General features: G+C 40.3%; 1 protein-coding gene across 1 annotated transcript in view; it reads right to left on the reverse strand.

Moving 5' to 3' along the window:
- Positions 1-5,249, reverse strand: part of LOC111870197 (glutathione S-transferase D7) — a 16,118-nt gene extending 10,869 nt beyond the window's left edge. Inside the window, exons 1-2 of the mRNA XM_033753705.1 lie at positions 4,995-5,249; positions 1,837-1,999 (exon numbers count right to left, since the gene is read on the reverse strand). Of these exons, the coding sequence (XP_033609596.1) occupies positions 1,837-1,977 (141 nt within the window). The 5' untranslated portion in view covers positions 1,978-1,999; positions 4,995-5,249. The remainder of the gene's footprint in view (positions 1-1,836; positions 2,000-4,994) is intronic.
- Positions 5,250-21,095: the final 15,846 nt, after the last annotated feature.

Consider the following 21,095-nt stretch of genomic DNA (forward strand, 5'->3'; position numbering starts at 1 on the left):
ATCTCAGGAAATAGCGGCTCCGGTCTAGAAAACCGAAATTAAAGGCCATGGGGATTCGTTGCGCTGACCGGGCGATACCCTCTATCCGCAAAAGTTGGCACTAAACTTCGTCGACAAGCGGCGGTCGCTCGGTCGGCATAGTTCGCTTGCGGACTAAAATTACGGAGTTTTTTTTATACTTCTTGCCGGACTTCCCATATACTACGAGTAATATAAAGAAAGTAAGCCTCATAAATCTTCCAAAAACTTCCTGTTTCGTTGAAACGATGTACAGTTAACAACCAGTGGAACTGCACATTATAATCTGGATGAAGTAGGTAACCCTTGAATGTAGCAGCGTTTATTTACCTATAGTGAAATACATTTCGCCCGTCACAGTGGCCGCTCAATCTAAGACCTAGCGCACACATGCAATTNCAGGCATGAAATTTTCGGCAGCTCAAAACACTGGAATCTTGGGTTCAAATCCAATTCGAGGCATGGATGTCTGTGTACGTTTATTCTGTGTTTATGCTATCCTGTGTGCAGATTGCGGCCTTGCGACGGGCTGATCCCCCGTCCAAGGAGTCCTACCGACTGTGTAAAGAGATCAAGAAACTTAAAAAAGCGGTCGAGGCCCAACAAAGGGCTGTAGAGCCGTACGTAGATATAAGTACTTTTCACTACGCAGGCTAAACATCAATTCTAATTGCATTCGACACAGACCTGTACATTCCGAGCTAAATTTTATAGAAAATTCGCAATTTTATGTAGTCTCATATTTGCAAGGGGAAATGATCGCTTACATGTCCCTTTCTAAAATCTGCCCTTTTGCAGAATATTCGAACATGTTACAATGAAGTAGAAAACAGAAATAATTTACATTAACTATTTCAAATAATGTAATATTCTTTAGTGTTGATCATTTAGGGAATATTTTATTACTAAACATATTATTGATTTATGTTAATTGCTGCGTCTTAGTACTGAATTCAGATAAATATTTTTCCTTACTTTTGAAGGCAAGATTACGCCATGACTAATCTGAGGAAGCTTAGTCCAATCCACATTACTATAATCTGATTCTCAGAATTCAATGCCATTCTACCTTTCGGGTTTTCTAAATTTGTGTCTGTCTACGCATAGTTATTAATATGGCACAACACGGAGGATTTAATTAGTTTTAAACATGGCGCATACAATGAGACACACAGACAATACACTACGGCTTCTTCTTGTCCAGAAATTTGCGTCTTTTACGCGATGGACACTCGCGTTTGTACTATGACTTCGATATCTGACGAACTCTCGTTAAGTTATAAATTATGTGCTTTTAATGACATATAGGTAATTAGGCTGGTAAAGTACAGATATTACCACTTCTTATCCGATAAAGATGAAAGAAAAAGAGTAAGTAATGGCCGCGCCATAGCTCAAGCGGTTAGTGGCTGGCTTCCTACCGCGGCGGCCCGGGTTCGATCCCAGGTCTGGGCAAGTGGGATTTGTGGTGGACAAAGTGGCGCTGGGGCGGGTTTTCTCCGAGTACTTCGGTTTCCCCTGCCAATCTTCATTCTACCAAATTCTCCATCATCAATTGTGTCGCTTCTGTCTAATTTGCACCAGTCAGCCACTTAAAGAATTTTGCACCTGATTTGTTTTGCTGCTGAATCTATGAAAGAACAGGTTTTGAGCAATTCAGGTATTCCAGACCCCACGTAACATTCTTCATGTGAGGGAAGCAGACGAGCGCTTTGCCTAAGCATTATTGCTGGAAATATTTTGTCACACGTGGTTGTGCGGGTCGAGAAAGTACAGGTTCCGGTTGAGGCATATGTGAAATTTATTTCAAGTTCTTACCTTGATGAATTCTGGAGTGAGTTGTTCGCCAGTCAAGATGTTAACTTTCTTCAGATTAAACTCAATGCCCAGCCTTTTCGCCAGCAACAGGACGGAACGACAGGGCGGGCTGGGGGGCAGGTAATAAAAGTCCATCGGCATTTTCGCCTTCTTTTCGTTGGCTCTGCAAATCAGTTAGCGTAAATCAAGACTCCAACAAACGCTATTATTCTGCTCCAGAGTGCTGTACTGGGCAACTTTGTGTCTATTCCAAATTACGTACTTACTTTGGGAACGTAATCAGTGGCAATACATTTGAAAATGCACACTGTACATCACTGGATATTGCATTTGGTATAGCGATTGGCTAGGTGCTGGACGACCGAGGGGTCGCAGTTCGAGTCCCTGTAGGGTTAAGAATTTTCTCTTCTCTGTGTAGTCCAGACCGGATCTGGGTTCCACCCAACATCCTATCCAGTGAGTACTGGGGGTTTTCTCCCGGGGGTAAAGCGGCCTTGGCGTCAAGCTGACCATTCACCTCCAGCTAGTGCCGAAGTCAAGAGAATGTGGATCTATAGCTCCACTCCCCCATACGCCTTCATGACGTAGTGCTTAATTTGTTAAGCACAGGTACAGCTTTATAACTTACAACGCTTTTGTGTCTGAGATTGCAATGCCGTTAATTAGACTTGATAATTTCTACTACAACTGTTCATTTGTTCTAGTGAGATTTTGTGGGACACTTGTCCGTTACTGGAAGTATATTTGATATAGAAGAGGTTACGGTTGTGTCATGTCCTTCTGTCTTAAGACATTCGGACCGTTTAATGGTTAGCCTAATGTTCAGAGTTCAGCCATATCCGTCGTCACTAATTAAATTAATCGAATACACTGACAGGCAAATACAGTTGGTAGCAAACTGAGGTGCATTGGACAGGCGTGACGATTTCGAAGGATTGGTGGGGTCCACAAATAAACGCTCTTTCGCAATTCCTAGGACTTCTAGAAAGAATTTCAGCGAATTCAAGAATTTAAACCCACTGAGGTAATTGTTCGGCCTGTATTCGTTCGCGAATAGAAGCAAACGTCTTGTGAAAAATTCTTTCTATTTTTAATTTTGTCTCTCTGTCAGTATACTTCTCTTACGGACTAAAACAACGGAGTTTGTTTATATTTTTGTTTGATAGCCATTTGAAGAGTTAACTGTGAATTTCGTAGAGCTTACTTATAAATCTTCAAAGAAATTCTTCTGACGTTCAGGTTTAGCTATTGGCGGACGGATTATTCGGAATTAAAATCTGCTGAAACTCCCACTTAAATATATGTTCGGATCAAGTAGATGACGTGAATTAAGAAAGTAAAATGGATTTGCTTATTTCGAATCTCATCCTTAGGGCCTAACTGATCTTGACAGATAAAACACCTTTAAATAGCAGTTTAGACTTCAAGTCAAGGTTTTACAGAAAATGTGTAATGCAATATGCAGCAGGCCGGTGTTGTTCGGAGTATTTACTAAGACATTAACATATTTTAAAGGAAGACATGGAAGTTTCGTTGTTGCTAAGATCAGTGCAAAGAAGGAATATTGGAAAGGATACGAGTAAATATACACATAGTGCGAATTATGAGGGGAAGGAACTGCATAAGTTGTCAGTATCTGGTCGCGGTTTATCGTATGAAGAGCTGTAACCGAGAAAGAATATAAACATCTTTAAATTGTGCTCAGTAAACAGAAAGTTTTGCAAAACTGCCTGTACTCTAAACCAGTAAGGAAACGAATAATACATCTCTACTTTCCCCAAGAGAAGCAGTGAAATTTCAATACAGTTTCAGCGTAAACATCGGTTTCATCAGAGCACATGCTCTTTCTCCAGTCTTGAATGCTCGCCAGAGCAGTGAGTTACAAACACTCGTTATCTTAGGATTATTTGTGAATCGGGCCTTATCCTTGTATGCAGAAATATGTAAAGATTTTGGGCGAAATTAAGGCGCCTAGGCCCAAGGTTCATGCGAACAGGGTATCAAACAAAATACAAAACTCCGTGGTTTTAATCCGGAAGCGAATTATACCGACCGGGCGACCGCCGCTTGTCGGCGAAGTTAGTGGCCTCTGTGGTCTAGTGGTCAGAGTTTCTGGCTACAGATCCAGGGATCCCGGGTTCGATTTCCGGCGCTACCAAATTTTCTGAGTAATATTGGGTCTGGAACGGGGTCCTCTCAGCCTCGTGAGGATAATTGAGGAGTTATTTCAAGGATATAGCGGCTCCGGTCTAGAGAACCGAAATTAACGGCCGTGGGGATTCGTTGCGCTGACTATGCGACACTCTCTATCTGCAAAAGTTGGCAAAGTTGGAGAACAAGGTATCAGGACCTACAAATTCATTATTAAACTACGCACAATGAAGTCCATAAAGAAAACTATCTTCTTGGATAAAACACCGCTATTTCTCAGAAGACCGAATACTTCATAGCTACCGCCGTGATAAATTCAAATCCGATACTGACGTCTGCAGTTTACTCTAGTAGAAATTACGACTACGTTAAATTTCAGCGATATAAAAACAAAGTTTTTGCCGTTTCAGTAGTGTAGCTCTTGTCTAGCACAGGAACAATGTTTCGTCTAGAATGGGTAGGTATGTGTACAATCTGTTATCTAACAAAATTTCACATATCTTGCTACAGTAGTTCATTAGTAACTGTTGTCAGAGTGAAACACGTGAGGTAGATATGATGATCTTCCACTTTTAGAGAAAACTGCCTTACTAAATATTAAACATTTTTCGAAGCTTTCTTATACAGAAAATTCCAATGCTGTATATTTAGTGTGTTATTGTCCCTCCATTTCGAAATTGCACGTGAATGTTGTGTTTCGATTCGTGTCCTGCTTATATGCCGTGTTGTTTTGTTGTTTTGCTTCGTTGTGGGATTGGTTTTGCATTATTCTTTATATAATCCACAGTACAATAATTTCTCTATTACATAGCAAGGTCGTTACGTACAATTTTATAATTTCTTTTAAGGTGATTTAGAAAGATTCTTCAGCGAAATTCAATAGCATTTTTAATTTCGCTTTGAGAACTATGCAAAGACACAAACACATATGTATCACTTAAAATATGTACAGAAATATATTTAATTCGGTGTATGGGGTGACTTTAGGAATGTAGTTCTCCACTTACTCGACAACCGGTGCAGCAGCGGCCGCGACGCTGTCAATACACTGCCCCAGGGTGAACTGAAACAACTTGAAGTTAAATTCAGCGAGTTAAATAAAATAATATTTTTGTCTCTGGCCCTCCCAAATACTGTGGGAACGCCAACACATGCACGATTACTACTTCTCTGCACGCTGATATATTTTTATCGGCGTATGTAGCTCACTGTAAGACGACTGAATTTGGCGTAGCAGCAGACGGTTCAGTTCAAACTCGGCCAGTTATTGGTCAGGAAGGTGTTGTGACGTAGCAGGTTGCCATGGAAGTGGAGTCACACGAATACAAAAGAAACTTCTTTAATAAAGTAGAGAAACATTTCCCTCACTCACAGTACGCATGTACAGAATTTCGGACATACGTGTACGAGGGAATGCAAAGTAGAAAGCTTTAGCCACAATCGTGGGCTAAGTACTAAGCAGCAGGGACTTTAACAAGCATAGCAAGAGGCTGAGGTCTTTGCAATCAGATGCGAAAGCAAATTGTAATACAAGAAGAAGAGTAAAAATAAACTGAAGTGGTAGGATGATAGGAAACCTAAGACCACTTTCTTTTCTAAGCCGTCCACGTCTAGAAACCCTTTATCAATCACTTAAATATTTTGCTTATATTGTTACACGGATATTTATTGACTTTTAAAATAATCGATAGTGAATTTATTATATATACAAGAGCCCGAAAATTCCATACGACTGGCGACTTTGATAGCTTCTGCTACGGAGAAATCAATAAAATGCCCAAGACTTATATTCATCTTTCTATCTGAAGAATTCTCATAGGTCAGGCAAATAGCCCCTTACTTCACGGAATTTATAAGTTCATTTTTTTTTGGCTCCCCAGCCGGAAAATACGTTTCCACCTACATGTGGGAGACATTGCACACAGATAGTTAACAAACTTAGCCAAATTTCATATCTGTATAATTTCACCTACCTTATATTTATATTGCTTGAAAATTGATAGATGTTATATAAGAGTCTCGCGCTGTCAATATGCTTGAAATACTTAACGACTAAAGTTTGTTTAATAAAGTTCTTAATTACGTACATTCATGGTCTATCGTGATATTGAAGTTCTACGGAATACAATTGTTATTGAGTTGTATAAAATATAAACATTAATAGACAATTTGTGCGATTTCCATGTTATTAATTTATATTCTTCACAGATGTGTTCTTCATAACCGGACATTGTCTTTTTGTATCCTGTTGTGCATTGAATGACGCTTGCCTTGCTGTCATCTGTGCAAGAAATTGATCGCACTGAATTTAAAAATTAAAAATATGATCACGTGATACAAAGTTAAAAAGACCGTCTCTGTGGGCTGGTGGTCAGAGTTCCTGGATACAAATCCAGAGGTCCGGGTTCGATTCCCGGCGCTACAAGATTTTCTGAGAAGTAGTAGGTCTGGAATGGGGTCCGGTCAGCCTCGTGAGAATAATTGAGGAGCTACTTGAATGGAAAAGTGGAGGCTCCGGTCTAGAAATACGAGATTAACGGCCGTGGGGATCCTTTGAGCTGACCACGTGTCACTCTTTATCCACAAAAGTTGGTACTAACTTCGAGGACAAACGGCGGTCGCCCGGTCGGTATAGTTCGCTTGCGCACTATAGGCCACGGCGTTTGTTTGTTTTTGTTGATACAAAGTTAAATATTATTTTAATTAAAATGTGTTGACTCGGATTTTACTATTGGAGACGTATACGCATGATGGCATAATACACGTCATTTATCTCTTGAAATGAATATGTAGGGATAAAATACAACTAAATCTGGTTTATTATAACATCCTGATATTGGTTATTAAGCCTTAGGACATCGTACATCGTATTATTGCGCTTAGAGAAATAATTCAATGGTTACATCACAACATTTAAAGGAAGGTGACATATATTTGTAAGGTGCGCGCTTGGGACATATTTCCACTGGTCGTTCATGAGGCAACTACACGTATATACTCGATGAGCAAACAAAAATTTAAAATTAGGATCACGTGATGAAATTTTATTGCAGGTTTAATTAAAATCAATATATTGCTTCAAGTTTTAATAGTGGGGACACACAAGTACATGATGCTAGTTTAAACACATTTTTTCTTTTTAAGAGAATAAGCAAGAACAAAATAGAAGTAAATTTATTTGAGTACGAAACCCTAATATTAGTTATCAAGTATTTATAACATCGAATATCGCATTACTGGGCCTGCAGAAACATTTCAGTGGTTACACGAATAGGTGTACTCGTACGATGCCTGCTGGGCATATCGTTCCTTAACCATCTGTGAGGCAGCTACGAATATGTACTCGATGTACAAGTCTCCACAGCTTCCACAAGATTAAGTTCCTCTGTTCAAAGGAAAAGGAGTACAACCCCACACTTGAGAGCACAATCATACAAAAATCCATAACAAAAATTAACCGTTCTAAGCGCAAGTATTTCTAATACAATGACTCCATGTCACATATGGCTTCATCTGACCTCTTTTCTGCTAAATGCTGTAGAAAAATGAAAATTTCTCACTATTTTGCAATTTGGCCGGGGGAATATGTTATTTTTTTTATTTATTTATTAAGCAATCAGGATCTACAATTCTATAATCCAATTTGCTGGCGTAAGTGCTGTGATGCTCTTTAATGACGTGATGAGACCCTTCCCCAGTTGGGAGGTTCCTCTTAGTTTTCTTTTAGGTCAGCTGGCCAGTGTCTTCGGAGTCTTCGATTGTGCTGCGGTTCAACGAGTGGCTGTAGTATGTCGTTTGGGTGATTTGCTAGTTTGTTGTGGTGTGAGGTACTTTTTTCTCTGATGATGTCTTTAATGTATGGTATATTTAGATCTGTATGTAACGTTTGGTTATTTACATACCAGGGTGTATTTGTTATAATTCCAAGTATTTTAGACTGGCTTCTCTGGATTATTGATATATTTGATTTGCTGGCACAACCCCAGAGCTCAGTTCCGCAAGCCCAGATTGATTTGATTAAATATGCTAATGACACTTTGTAATTTAAAATATAGATATAGGACTTGCAGTCGGAAAGTTCCAATACCGTTATTGTTGTAACTGCGTCGGTGAAAGAAGATGTGACCAGAGGCCAAGGTCACAGTTTCGCCAGCCCATTGCATCAGTCTGCCAGGTGACACTGCGCTGTGGCCAAGCATTGTTTTTACAAGGGTGCTTTTTCGAATTCGTAATTTGTTTTACCTGCGATGGATGGCAAAATAGAGCAAATTGTCTGCATCAAATTTTGCGTGAAGCTCGGTAAATCCGCTACCGAAACCGTTGAAGTGCTTCGTGAGACTTTTGGAGTACATTCTTTAAGCCGGACAGCAGTTTATTAATGGTATTCAATAAATGATATAACCTCCGTCTCAAGTGCAAACAATATATTCTTGTGTCTTTGATCTTGCTCCCTACACTACATGTTTCGGCCTCAGACGGCCATCATCAGGTGTATAACACTCACGTCGCTGTCACACTGCACCCAGTTCAAAATTTAACATCTAAAACACTCTCCCTGTCATTATCAACTTCTACTTCGTTGATAGCTGTCCACCCGTAGATTACTTCACACACGTTAATTTTGAGTTTATTGTAATAGCACCATAATAAAATCTTTAGTTCTAATTTTAAACTTTTAAATCCTTGTCCAAATTTTAAAAATTCTTGTCCAAATTTTAAAATTTTAAAATTGTTAGGGTTATTCGCCCTGTGTTTGAAGTGCTGCAGCGGCTAGTTCTTGTTTCCACACTGTATAGGTGTTATCCTGTGTGGTCTTTCTGTGTGCGTGCCGCTGCTATTCTTTACTACGTGTCACGTAGTAGATGGCCGTCTGAGGCCGAAACATGTAGTGTAGGGAGCAAGATCAAAGACACAAGAATATATTGTTTGCACTTGAGACGGAGGTTATATCATTTATCGTATGGAGTGCAACAGGATGCTTAAATATAATATTGTAAAAATGGTATTCACTTTTCAAGGCCGATCGATTTTCAGTTGAAGATGACGAACGTTCAGGGCGACCAAGCATCAACAAAACGACAGAAAATATTGAAAAATTTCGAAAACTTATACACGAAGACCGTCTCCGAAAAATCCATAAGTTCGCAAACACCGTTGGGATCAGTTATGAAGTTCTCCAGGAGATCTTAACGGAAAATTTGAACATGCGCCACATTACCGCGAAGTTTGTTCCCGACTCTTGACAAATCATCAAAAGCAGCGGCGCTTAAACCTGTGTCTTGAGCTACGAGAGAAGGCTAACGAGGACCCAACGTTTACGAGTATCTCCAGGATCATAACGGGTGACGAAAGTTGGATTTATGGTTATGATCCAGAAACAAAATAACAATCGTCGCAGTGGAAGAGCTCACAATCACCAAGAGCAAAAAAGGCGCAGCAGGTCCTGAGTTCAACAAGGAACATGCTCATTGTTTTCTTCAATGTGAAGGAGATTGTTCACCATGAATTTCTTCCTCCTAACACAACGGTCAACTCTGACTTTTACTGTGAGATTTTGAGGCGCTTGAGAGAAAATTTGCGAACCCACAACTGCGCCACCCTCATGTCCCTGAAAACCACAGAGTTTGTGACTAACAACAGCATGATTATCGTTCCCCATCCTCCCTGCTTATTACTCCAAAGTAATAAAAAGTCTGGAAGGTTTGTAATATACAGTCACAACTCAAAAAAAAAGATGACCTTGGAAAGGGCAGAACATGAGAAATTGACAGATGTTCATAAGGCACACACGTGGCGACCGCCATTCAATTGGCGCCTAGTTGTGAATATTTTAAACTCGGCTGAACGATTTGTTCCGTTTACGCAATAATCGAAACGTTCAATAAAAATGTAGAATTTGTATTGGAGGAATTTGTCTCAACAGCCAGAAAACTTTATCGTTAACACAATATGGCTCCATTTTGCTCTATTTCTTTACTTGGGTTATGTTACTAATATCTTATGCTATGGAGAAAAGTCCTCAAAAAGAGCCAGTAGTCCCTTAGATAGACAATAAATTATCTCCTTGCATGAAAACGGACAATTCGTTACCGGGTGTCGGTTTTAGACCAAAATCAGATAAGAAAATGGTCCTTTACAATAACTGAAAATCACATCGTGCCATTCGTTTCTCAAGCTACGAGTATGAAGCAAGAACAAATACTCTTTTGGGGTTCCGTCTCAGTCATAATTCTTTATGTTTCTTCAGGCTTATTTAGGTCTAAGTGCTGCAGGCCAGGCTCATACTGTGTAAGATTTGAGGTTTCCACGGCTGTGACTATGAAGAATGCCGTCTTCTTGGATGTGGCGCCGTGTAGATATTGTGTACAAGGATATTTCGGAGGAACCTATCGCCTCCATCTTCAGGGAATAAAAATCCGCGAACGAGGAACCAGCGTCAACAGGTGGCTGCTCGATTTTCCTGCGTTTGTAGAACCAGAAAACTAATAATTTTCTTCACAATATCCCGCTATCAGATCAGATCAGATCTTGATATTTTTGGACAAATTTTATATATGGACAACATCAAAGAGATTTTTATTATTATCTACTTGTATAAACCCATGTATCTTCCTAGGTATCTTTCTTTATTATCTAAATGAAAAATTTATACGGATTTTTATTTCTTCACAAATGTTGCATGCAATGACTCTAGCGTAAAATCATATCCCGTATTTTATGCGGGATTGAAGAATAAAATAAGGTTACGCTGATACGTTCTTCACAAGTTGAACAGTTACAGAAATCGAAGGAATCAATATCAAGACGACAGGTGGGTCAGCCTAGGAATAGCCTGATACAAAAATTATGAATGGCATTGTAACCATTGATGTGGGTCAAAAATTAATACGCTTAGATAGAGTAACTTGTGTCCGAACTCGAGTACTTGAAAGTTTTCAACACGAGTGCAGGTAGACAATTTAGGTCAGAATGAGAAACTACTTTCCTGATATAGACACTGCAGTATTGATCTATAGTGTTTTTAATATTTAGGTTAATGAAAGAATTTTGCTGCTTATTGCTATTGAAATTATGGAATGAATTGTAATCCCTGTATTATTAATATAGACCTATATTTTATTGAATATGTATATGAATTATGATAAATAAAAAGGCCGTTCCATAGCTCAGGCTGTTAGTCGCCAGCTTCCCACGACGCCGGCTCGGGTTCGAGCACAGGTCAGGTCATGTGGGATTTGTGGTGGACAAAGTGTCACTGGGGCAGGTTTTATCCGAGTACTTCGGTTTCCCTTACCAATTGTCATTTTACCGACTGCTCCACATTCATCATCTACCTTCCGGGGCTAGTACAATAGTCCAGATAGTGGCCGACGTACCAAGAGGACTCAGTCTCACCCCACGTGAAAGGGAGGAAATAATTTAAAATAAACTGGACACGTTGTTTATGCTGTTCAAAGTTGATCGTTTTTTTTACAGAATTTGTTGCTTTAATTTATTGTAATTGGCTCACTTCACATGTTTCTGCGTTTGTGTCAAAATCGTACTGAGCTTATTTTATGCACATGTTCAAAAGAGAATTGATAATTATTATTCTCTCTCAATTCATTATAAAACATGCCATTTTCTTCTGAAATGATTTTGTTATCTTTCATACGTTGCTAAGTCTTTTACTGCCATATTGTCATCTTCTGGTATACTATGTGAATATATATTCCTGTAGGCGAACTAATTTCTACATCGAAGACGGAGTCAGTAAAATCTCCCGAAGAGTCGGTGTACATCTAAAGGATTGCATGGCGTGCCTTAATGTCTAATTTACATTTTCCACTTTCTATATGTTCTCCGGATACAATTTATTTGAGATCTAAATTTCTTGCCGCTTGTTACCTTCTGAGGTCTCACAATTATACTAATAATTGAGACGAAATATTTGCTTCTTGCGTTTCAGCCAAATTCAGCCACTTTCAGGTCAGTAGGAACAGAATAGCTTTGGAAGAACCTGCAGAATTTTCTACTTCTGCTGTTCATGAAACGAGGAGGGGTGAGGTGTTAGCTTAATTTCCCGAAACATATGACATTTTCGGTGTGATAACATTTAACTTACTTACTTACTTACTTACTCATGGAGCTGAGTCCTTCTGGAGGAGCTGCCAGTTCTGCAGCTAGTCAAGAATTTCCCAGCATTTTATGGAACCCGAAAGTTCATTACCGTGTTCATAAGAGCACTCCACTAGTCCCTATCCTGAGCCAGATCAATCCAATCAATACCATCCCATCCTATCTCTCTAAGATCCATTTTAATATTGTCCACGCAACTACTCCTTGGTCTCCCCAGTGTCCTCTTTCCTTCTGGCTTTCCCAACAATATCCTATACGGATAACATTTAACTAGTAACATAGTTTGTTAATTATTAGGTAGGGTGGGTAAACAATGTACGTTAGTTATTGCCTTCTTATACAGACTTGGCAATCCATGTGCAAACTCTGTTCGTAGCTGTGGTTAACAGGCTTTGGCGTTAACACTCTAGAGGGCGGATGGGGCTGGGCTGGGGGTGTCTATTTAATTGAAGCTTATCATGCTGTGATGTATGACATTAATTGTACAATTCATTCATTCATTCATTCATTCATTCATTCATTCATCAGTCAATGGTTCTACAGCCCTTTGTTGGCCCTGGCACCTTCTTCAGTTTCGTGATCTTTTTTTACACAGATGGTAGGACCCCTTGGACGAGTGATCAGCCCGTCGCAAGGCCGTTACCTACACACAGGTTAACACAAACACAGAATAAACACACAGACATCCATTCCTTAAGTGGGATTCGAACTTACGATCCCAGCGTTTGAGCGAGCGAAGGCAGTTCATGTCTTAGATCGCGCGGTCACCGTGACTGGCTAAATTGTATAGTATAGGTACAGATTTGAACTCTATGGGGAGGGCCTTGTGAAACAATTAAGGAAAATATTTGGAAATCCAGTGATAACAACTGTACTTCGGAGCATGTAACATTGCCACTCTGGTTGTTCTTAACGTCAGTGTTAGCTAGCTGTGTCCGGCGTAACGCATGCCGTTCTAGCAGGTAATAAGTGTTCTTATCTTCTTTAAATGTTCTCTGTTCGACTTCGTCGCCGTAGATTTTCATTTTGGTCCGTTAGTCTATTCGATTTCTCCACTAATTATTCATCTGCATTTTTCAACGGTTTCTCAGAATTCTTTCGTGCGGTTCGACCATTTTCACAGCCCTTAAACCTTATACACAGTGTATTATATTTAAAGGCGCTTAAATTTGTTTTTAACACGTTTACACTCTGTATTAAGTTCATAAAAGCTTATACATGTGTTTAATGTTAGTTTAAAAAACGCTTAAACTTCTTACAGTGTTGCGCACTATGTTAATTTCATAGAAGCTAAGATTCTCACAGCTGTAGTTATGAAGAATATTATCTGCTGGGATATAACGCCGTGTAGACCGTTGAAAGTCAACCTACATTTCGGATAAATAGATTTCCTCTGTCTTCAGAGTCGAAGAATAAGCCTAAGCAAGGAGCCAGTGTGAAAGCAGGTGATAACTTGCTGGTTTTCCTTCTCGGCCCATTCTTCGACCCTAAATATGGAGGCGATATATTCCTTCCAAACGTCGGTTGGCTTTCAACGGTCTGCATGGCATTATATTCCAGAAGATAGTACTCTTCAAGTTATTAAAAGGTTACACTATTTTTCAAGTTACTAATTGTTGTTGCTTAGCAACTGCGAAACAGATGATTCGCCATTTGCCACAACTTTCGCGAGATGGATATATGGCGTTTATCAGCAGACATCCGGAATATTACGTAAAACACCGTTTCCTACAGTAGGTTAAAGAAGGGAGCTGTCAATATTTTTATGTCAACCCACATGGTTTCTGTCTGCTCTTTTCTTCTCACGTACATATGCACGACGAAATCATTTTGCGAAGTTGTATCAGTACAGTAGTTAGTACATAATATTCTGGATATAGTGTTACAATATTACGTTATGTATTTTGGAACTATAAAATCCGGAAATTCTACTTTGTAAAATGCTAACTTCGATTAAGGTTCCACCGTAAGAGTTCTGTGTTAGTAGGTGGCAGCACCTTTCCCTACAACTTATTGGACTGCAAAGTATGTAGTAATTGAGCATATATCCGTGAGATGGCGTAGAGTACGACAGTGTTGTGTGGTGCCATCTACTGTAAGACTTACATCTCACGTTCAATTTTATCTCGTAATTGGCTTCAGCTGCTTCAAATTTAGTTCCAGGCCGCTTAACATCTTACTTGCTGTTTATGCACTTTCGAGATTTAGGAGTAGGGTGAGACTGAGCACTTGGTACTTCGACCTCAGATAGGCCTATTGTAACTACTCCAAGTGACAGATAAATATAGAGAATCGATGATATGAGGTCCAAACAAACTCACTCATGCAGCTGAGCCCTTCCTGAGAAGCCGCCAATTGTGCAGTTACTCAAGAACTTCCCAGCATTTCATGGATCCCGAAGGTTCATTACCGTGTTCACAAGAGTCCTCCACTGGTCCCTATCCTGAGCCAGATCAATTCAATCCATACCATCCCATTCTATCTATCTAAGATCCATTTTAATATTGTCCACCCACCAACGTCTTCGTCTTCCCAGTGGTCTCTTTCTATCGGGATTTCCCACCACTATCCTGTTGTTGTCTGGATGTGAATAATTGAAAGGATTTGTTCACTGACCACTGTTCAAGCCGAGAAGCCATGTTCAAATGATTTCCAAAAATAATCCCCATTAATTGGCGTGGATCCAAGTATAAGAAACCATTTGCTCGTGTGACGCCATTGTGAGTTGTCTAATTTAAACATTTTAAGCCGTGTAAACGTATTTTCTGGGTAGGTTGGGTCTGACGTCCTCATGGCTGTAACTCTTATTAAGAATAACATCTTCTGTAGTCTGGTAGAACTTCATCGCGGTTCCTCCTAAACGTCGATAAATTTATACTCGATTGCACTCTGTTGCAGCCCGGAAGACAGTAATTTTCTTATCTTCTCGCCACCCCTTACAGAGAAAGCCAAATTTATTGGCTCAGAAATGGTATCTTTTAGCAAAGTATCATTTACAAAACTTTCTTCAGAATGAGAAATTAATGCCTTGTAACTATACTTACGTTCGGTCTAGAAAACCGAAATTAACTGCCATGGGTATCCGTTGCGCTGACCACGCTACACCCACTATCCACAAAAGCTGGCACTGACTTCGCAGACAAGCGACGGTCGCTCGGTCGTTATAGTTAGCTTGGGGACTAAAGACCACGGAGGAAACTATGCTTACGCAGTTGAACAATATTCTTTTGATGCAATGTGTGCGATATTTGACATACATGACGTTTCGTAATTGGTCTGTACTACCAAATTAATCTGAGAACTTATTATGATGTTGATTGAATTCTTACTGTCGGTTTCTTTTTTTAAGATTAGTAGCGACTAATTGGATGCTAGCTGGAAAAATTTGGACGATGAGCTAGAATTATCTGAGCGCCTGAATTTACGTATGTATACTTTCCAAAACGAACAGTAGGGTCTATACATTTTCTGGGAGCCTTGGTGCTCATCACGCCCTAAGATTAATCCACAGCAAAATTAAACAAATATAGGTCTATTTGCATTCTACACTAACTGTACATACACATCCTGAACCATATATATGTATACAAAAAGACAATCGCAACAGCGCTCAATATTCTAGGCAAATCCCTCCGAAATTGCAAAGACGGAAATTCAATATATCGGAAATAATAATCCCCTAATTCTTCGGGGCGTAATTGGAAAGGGAGAAAGAGGTGCAGTGCTTTATTATTCAGGATTGTGGTTGCCTTCGGGATATTTATGTATTATATCTGATGTTTGCAATGCGATATTGAAAGGAAATTTGGAAATAATAAATCGATTTTCATTTCACATATATTATTTTGTTGACTGTATTGTCAGGAATTTTATTAAGTTTACTGCTATTCAAGAATCACTATACGGCTTTAAATCCACGAGAGAGAACAAACTGCACAAATATATTTACAAAGGTAACCGTATTTGACAAAATTACGTGCGTTATACCAATTACTACTCTCAACACCTGAAGTGTTACAATTTTTTCTGAATAAATCTGCCCCCCTTTGCCTCTCTGGTGTAGTACTGGTGTAGTACTGGTGTAGTATTGTTCGTATAATGGCATGGTCTGGGCCTATATGCCTAAACATACTATCACAAGATTAGAGCATTATGTTTCTGACTCACATTTAAGCTCCGTACTATTGGTAACCATGAAATACAAGAACGTCAGGTGGTCTTCTTGCTAGGGGAAACTGTCTTTACAAGAATTTATAAATGAAATAGTATTTTTCATGTCTTGTGTTCAGTCTCCACTCCACATACTAGATCTTGATGACATTGTGGAAGGGTGTGAAAAATGTAGATACGCGTGTGATGAAAAAATAGTTTGAGGAGTGCTGTCGTCTCCTGCTGACAGGACTCTGTTCCCCTCACACCCATACTAGGGTGTTCAACGTTCAGTTCACCCGCTGACGCTGTTTCTGGGAGTGGCCGTAAACAAGATTCAATAGTATACAACGTTGTTACAACAGCATGTACTCACACAGCCAGAAGCGCTTCCCTGGTTTATGGGACGTTGTTATTAGTGTGAGCCGGTCACGGTAGCCGCGCGGTCTAAACCATGTACTGTCTTCACTCGCACGGACGCTGTGAGAGCTGTGATCGTGGGTTCGAATTCCACTTAAGTCATAGATGTTTGTGTGTGTGTGTTCTGTGTGTAGTTAGCGGGCTGCGACGGACTGATCCCACATTCAAGGATACCTACCGACTGTGTTTAGGATTACGAAACTGAAAAAGCGGCCAAGGTACAGCAGATATCTGTAGAGCCACAGATAGATAGATAGATAGATAGATATATAGATAGATTCCTTCATAGATAGATAGGTAGATACGATGTTATTAGTGCGAGGTCTTTACACATATTACATGACATGAACGGGTGACAGCGATTGTATCTCTCAGGGGGTTTGTTCATGAAATTCTTCATGAACTGGTTGAAAATTAGTGCCTGAAAGTTTGTTACATTAGATCCGTATGTACCATGATCTGGATATAGAGATCAAAAGATGTATGCAGAATTAAATAGAGCACATTTTGAAATTGTTTTCAATTACGGCAAATTTCCAACCATTATTGTAAACCCAAAGGAGCAGGGCCCTTGATGAGCTGGTAGTTGTTCCACAGTTACTTCGCCCTTTATGGAGCCTGAAGATTAATCTAATTGCCTTTAAAACCCAGATACAGAGTCTGTGCTGAGTCAGTTGAATCCAGTGTATATGGCAATACTTGATTTCTCTGAAATTGTGTATTAATATTATTCTCCTATCAAATTATATATCTTTCACACTGGCTATTTTCTCCAGTTTTCCGACTATAATTGTTTTTTTTCCTTGGCACTACAGCCCCAGTGGGCCTAGGCCTGCCTCCATGAACTCCGTTCACTTCGGTTTTTCTAGATCTTACCCATACGGTAGGACTCCTTGGGCGGGCGATCAGGTCGTCGCAAGGCCTCTACCTGTATACACACACAGAAAAACGCACAAACACACACAAACTATCCATGCCCTGAGCGGGATTCGAACCCACGATCCCGGTTTCTAAGCGATCGAAGACAGTACATGCCTTAGACCGCTCGGCTACCGTGATGAGCACTATATTTGTTTACGCAGATCTTATAAACCATAAGCTACACGTCCTGCCTGTTTCATTCTCTCGCCCTAATGACGTTTGATGAAGCATATGAATTAGGTTTATTCTCCTTCCTAGTGTTGCTGTTAATAACAATGGATGCGGTCTTCCTTAAGTAACTGGAATTTTAATCTCCTGCACTTACTCCGGTGCTATGGCTTCTCCATTTGTCTGACTGTTCTACAGGTTTCAATTTTTATTTGTAGTAATTTTTTGCATGGAGTGTGAAGAAATAGAATTGTTGTATTGTGAATCAGGGACAAAGCTTCAGGTAGTTGTATGTTTCGGTGTTCTGTTGAATTTCAATTTCGTTTCACCAATATATTTATTTCTGAAGGATGTGTAAAAACAGCGTCTTATACTCCGGAGAATATTTGCCTTTCCGGGAGCTAAATACTTGAGGTCGTTATGCCAGTCAATAAAAATCTTTCATTCTAAGAAATCATGTTATGTAAACCGGAACGTGCAAGGAAGACCTTGCACTAATAGAGGAAATTCAGACGCAGAAACAAAGGGTCCTACGACAATGTTAATTGTCATAATGTTACGTGTGTTCCTGCCCTTTTCAAACGATTTCTTCGTATAGTACGTGTTTCAAAGTGATGGGGGGACTGCTCCAAGTTTGTTCGATTCGTTAGCGTCAATAGACATCCCGACGGCCTTATTCGTCTAAACAAACCTCGGCTGTAAAGAAACGTAGGCTCTTTTATATTCCTCCGAAATATCTGAGGCGCGTACCTGAACAACAACTAAGGTCTCGAAGTGGCTCAGACAATACATCGATTGCGCATAGAATGACCGGCGTTTGACTCCAGACAGGGACAGGATGTCCTCTCTTTATCACAGATTATCTGAGATGCCCATCTTCTCCCCTATCCATTGGGTACCGGTGGTCTTTTCCTCGTGTAAAAAGCTTTCGTACTATGAACCTCACTGGTCACCTCCATGTAGTGTCCAGGTTGAAATGCATCAACATTACTAATTTCCTCCACAACACTTTAAGGTGGTGCTTAATTAAGCACAGCGACAATTTTACGCAGCCAGCCAAAATTTCCTGTTCCAAGCTCCTTCGATTTTAAGATATGAGTATAATATTATCACGTGTATGATTGGCTATAGATTGGGTTTGGATTGGAGAATGGATTTACTGACCACCTATAAACACAGCTCGTTACTACAAGTAACTATAGCGCCATCGACAATTTCCACACTTTACAAATCCTTAAACACACTCTAAATCTTCCCAGTTTGCCCCAACTGATTAACTCCCAGGCTGGCAGCCTACTCACAACAACCTCCTCGTTTTCGTTCACAGACCGATTTACAACCGACTGGTGTCATCGTCATCTAACCTCTTGGCACGTATCGATTACAAAACACAGTTTCCAATAGGTTTTCTACTCGTATTTTTCTGAGTGGACTCCTTGCCGTGGGAACTTGTTTGGTTGGCAGTCGCTACCTAGTAACCGGTCTACATGCTCCAGTATTTTAATTACGTAGTTTCTTATAAATTTCGAAAAAAGAAACAACTACGAAGCCAGAATACCTAAACATCATCATCATCATCACCACCACCACCAGCATTATTGCTACAGCAGCCATTTTGAGAGATAACATTCCTTAGAAAATCCTACCAGATTTGTCTTGAATTATACTGTCAGGGGATAGGGTGGCTATAGACGAGGTTTGGATTGATAATTGTAATTGTTCTGCTAGTCGAGGATCTGCCCCCAAAGAGTGAACACTCTCCCACACACATCATTGGGATTCCGCAATAAGTTGATGTTATTTTCCCAGAAGAAAAACATGAATAAAGTCTTCTATATCTGTGTAAGATTTGAGCCTTTCACGGCGGTGACTATGAAGAAAGCAGTCTTCTGGGATTTTGCACCGTGTATATGTGGTGTTAACCGACGTTTCGGAGGAACGTATCGCCTCCATCTTCAGGGTAGAAGAAAAAATATATAAGAAATCTGCAAGCAAAGAGACCGTGAGAACCGGTAGTACCACATATACACGGTGCAAAATCCCAGAAGACTGCTTTATTCTTCTATATCTGCTTACACTAGTCGTTGCCAGGTAACAGATCTAAACAATGGCTATTCCTCTACAAAATTTTCCCTCTCCGTTTCCTGGCAACGGATTTTAACACAGGAACTATAGCTGTCACACACCAGATAGCACTGCACTACAGAAAACAAAGTCCTCAAATCACACGCTAGTCTTCACAGGCCGACTTCTAATTCTTCTTCTATTACGAACTTCCCGTGGCTATCTCCTACCGAGGACTGACTGACTCGTAGCGCTGTCTTCAACATAACCCCTCTTCACGGAACCCACAGAAAACATCGGCTTCTTTTGTTAAGGACGCGTGTTTACAGTTTCGTTGCCTGGCAATAGACGTCCTATTGTTCCGTGCGTTTTCTTGGCGCGGACCACATAGAAAACTCAGTTTCTCTTCTATAGTTGTCACTTTCAAGCACTACGTCATGAAGGCGTATGAGGAAGTGGATAAATAGATCCACATTTTGTTGACCTCAGTACTAGCTGGAGGTGAGTGATCAGCTTCACAACCCGGCCGCTATAACCCCGGGGAAAGAGACCCCGGTACCCATTGGATAGAGGAGGTTGGGTGGACCCCAGAGCCGGTCTGCAAAACTTGAAGAAGAGACAATTCTGGACTCTGCCGAGACTCGAACTCTGACCCGTCGGTCGCCCAGCCCGTAGCCATTCGCTATACCGACTACGCTATCCCGGTTCCGTTAAATACATGGATATTATATTTCATCAGGCATAACAGAGATTAGTGAGAATTGCAGGCATTACAGTTGGTGACTTGAAAGAACGAAGGAGAGATAGGATTGTTAAGTTCCAGCGAGAGTTGGCACAATAAATTACCAGATACGAAGCACTGTCACCATTGTTTTGTTACCAAATCTTGGACATCGCTTTGTGTTCCTTCAGAATTCTAGTCGGCTATAACAGATGGTTGTAATCAAAATAAAATACCTTCTTTCCTTCTTTCCTTGAGTCACAACAAAGGGCATCTGGAAAGTACGGGGATATGTACAGTCTGCTCCCAGTCAACGTTGGTTGCCGTGTAAAGAGTAGCGTCCTTAGTAAAGAAGAAGGCTTTTCAGTGTCATGTGGTTTATTTTACAACGCCGTCAGTAGTCATATTATACAAAGCGGCCTCTGTAGTCTAGGGGTAGCGTTCCCACCTCATGACTCTAGGTACGCGGGTTCAAACCCGGCGGAGGTCGTTGAATTTTTAAGGGCGGAAAAATTCAGGGAACAAGTCCTCCGGGAGGGACTTTAAG

The sequence above is a fragment of the Cryptotermes secundus genome, unplaced genomic scaffold, assembly GCF_002891405.2.
Source record: "Cryptotermes secundus unplaced genomic scaffold, Csec_1.0 scaffold779, whole genome shotgun sequence".
Lineage (NCBI taxonomy): Eukaryota > Metazoa > Arthropoda > Insecta > Blattodea > Kalotermitidae > Cryptotermes > Cryptotermes secundus.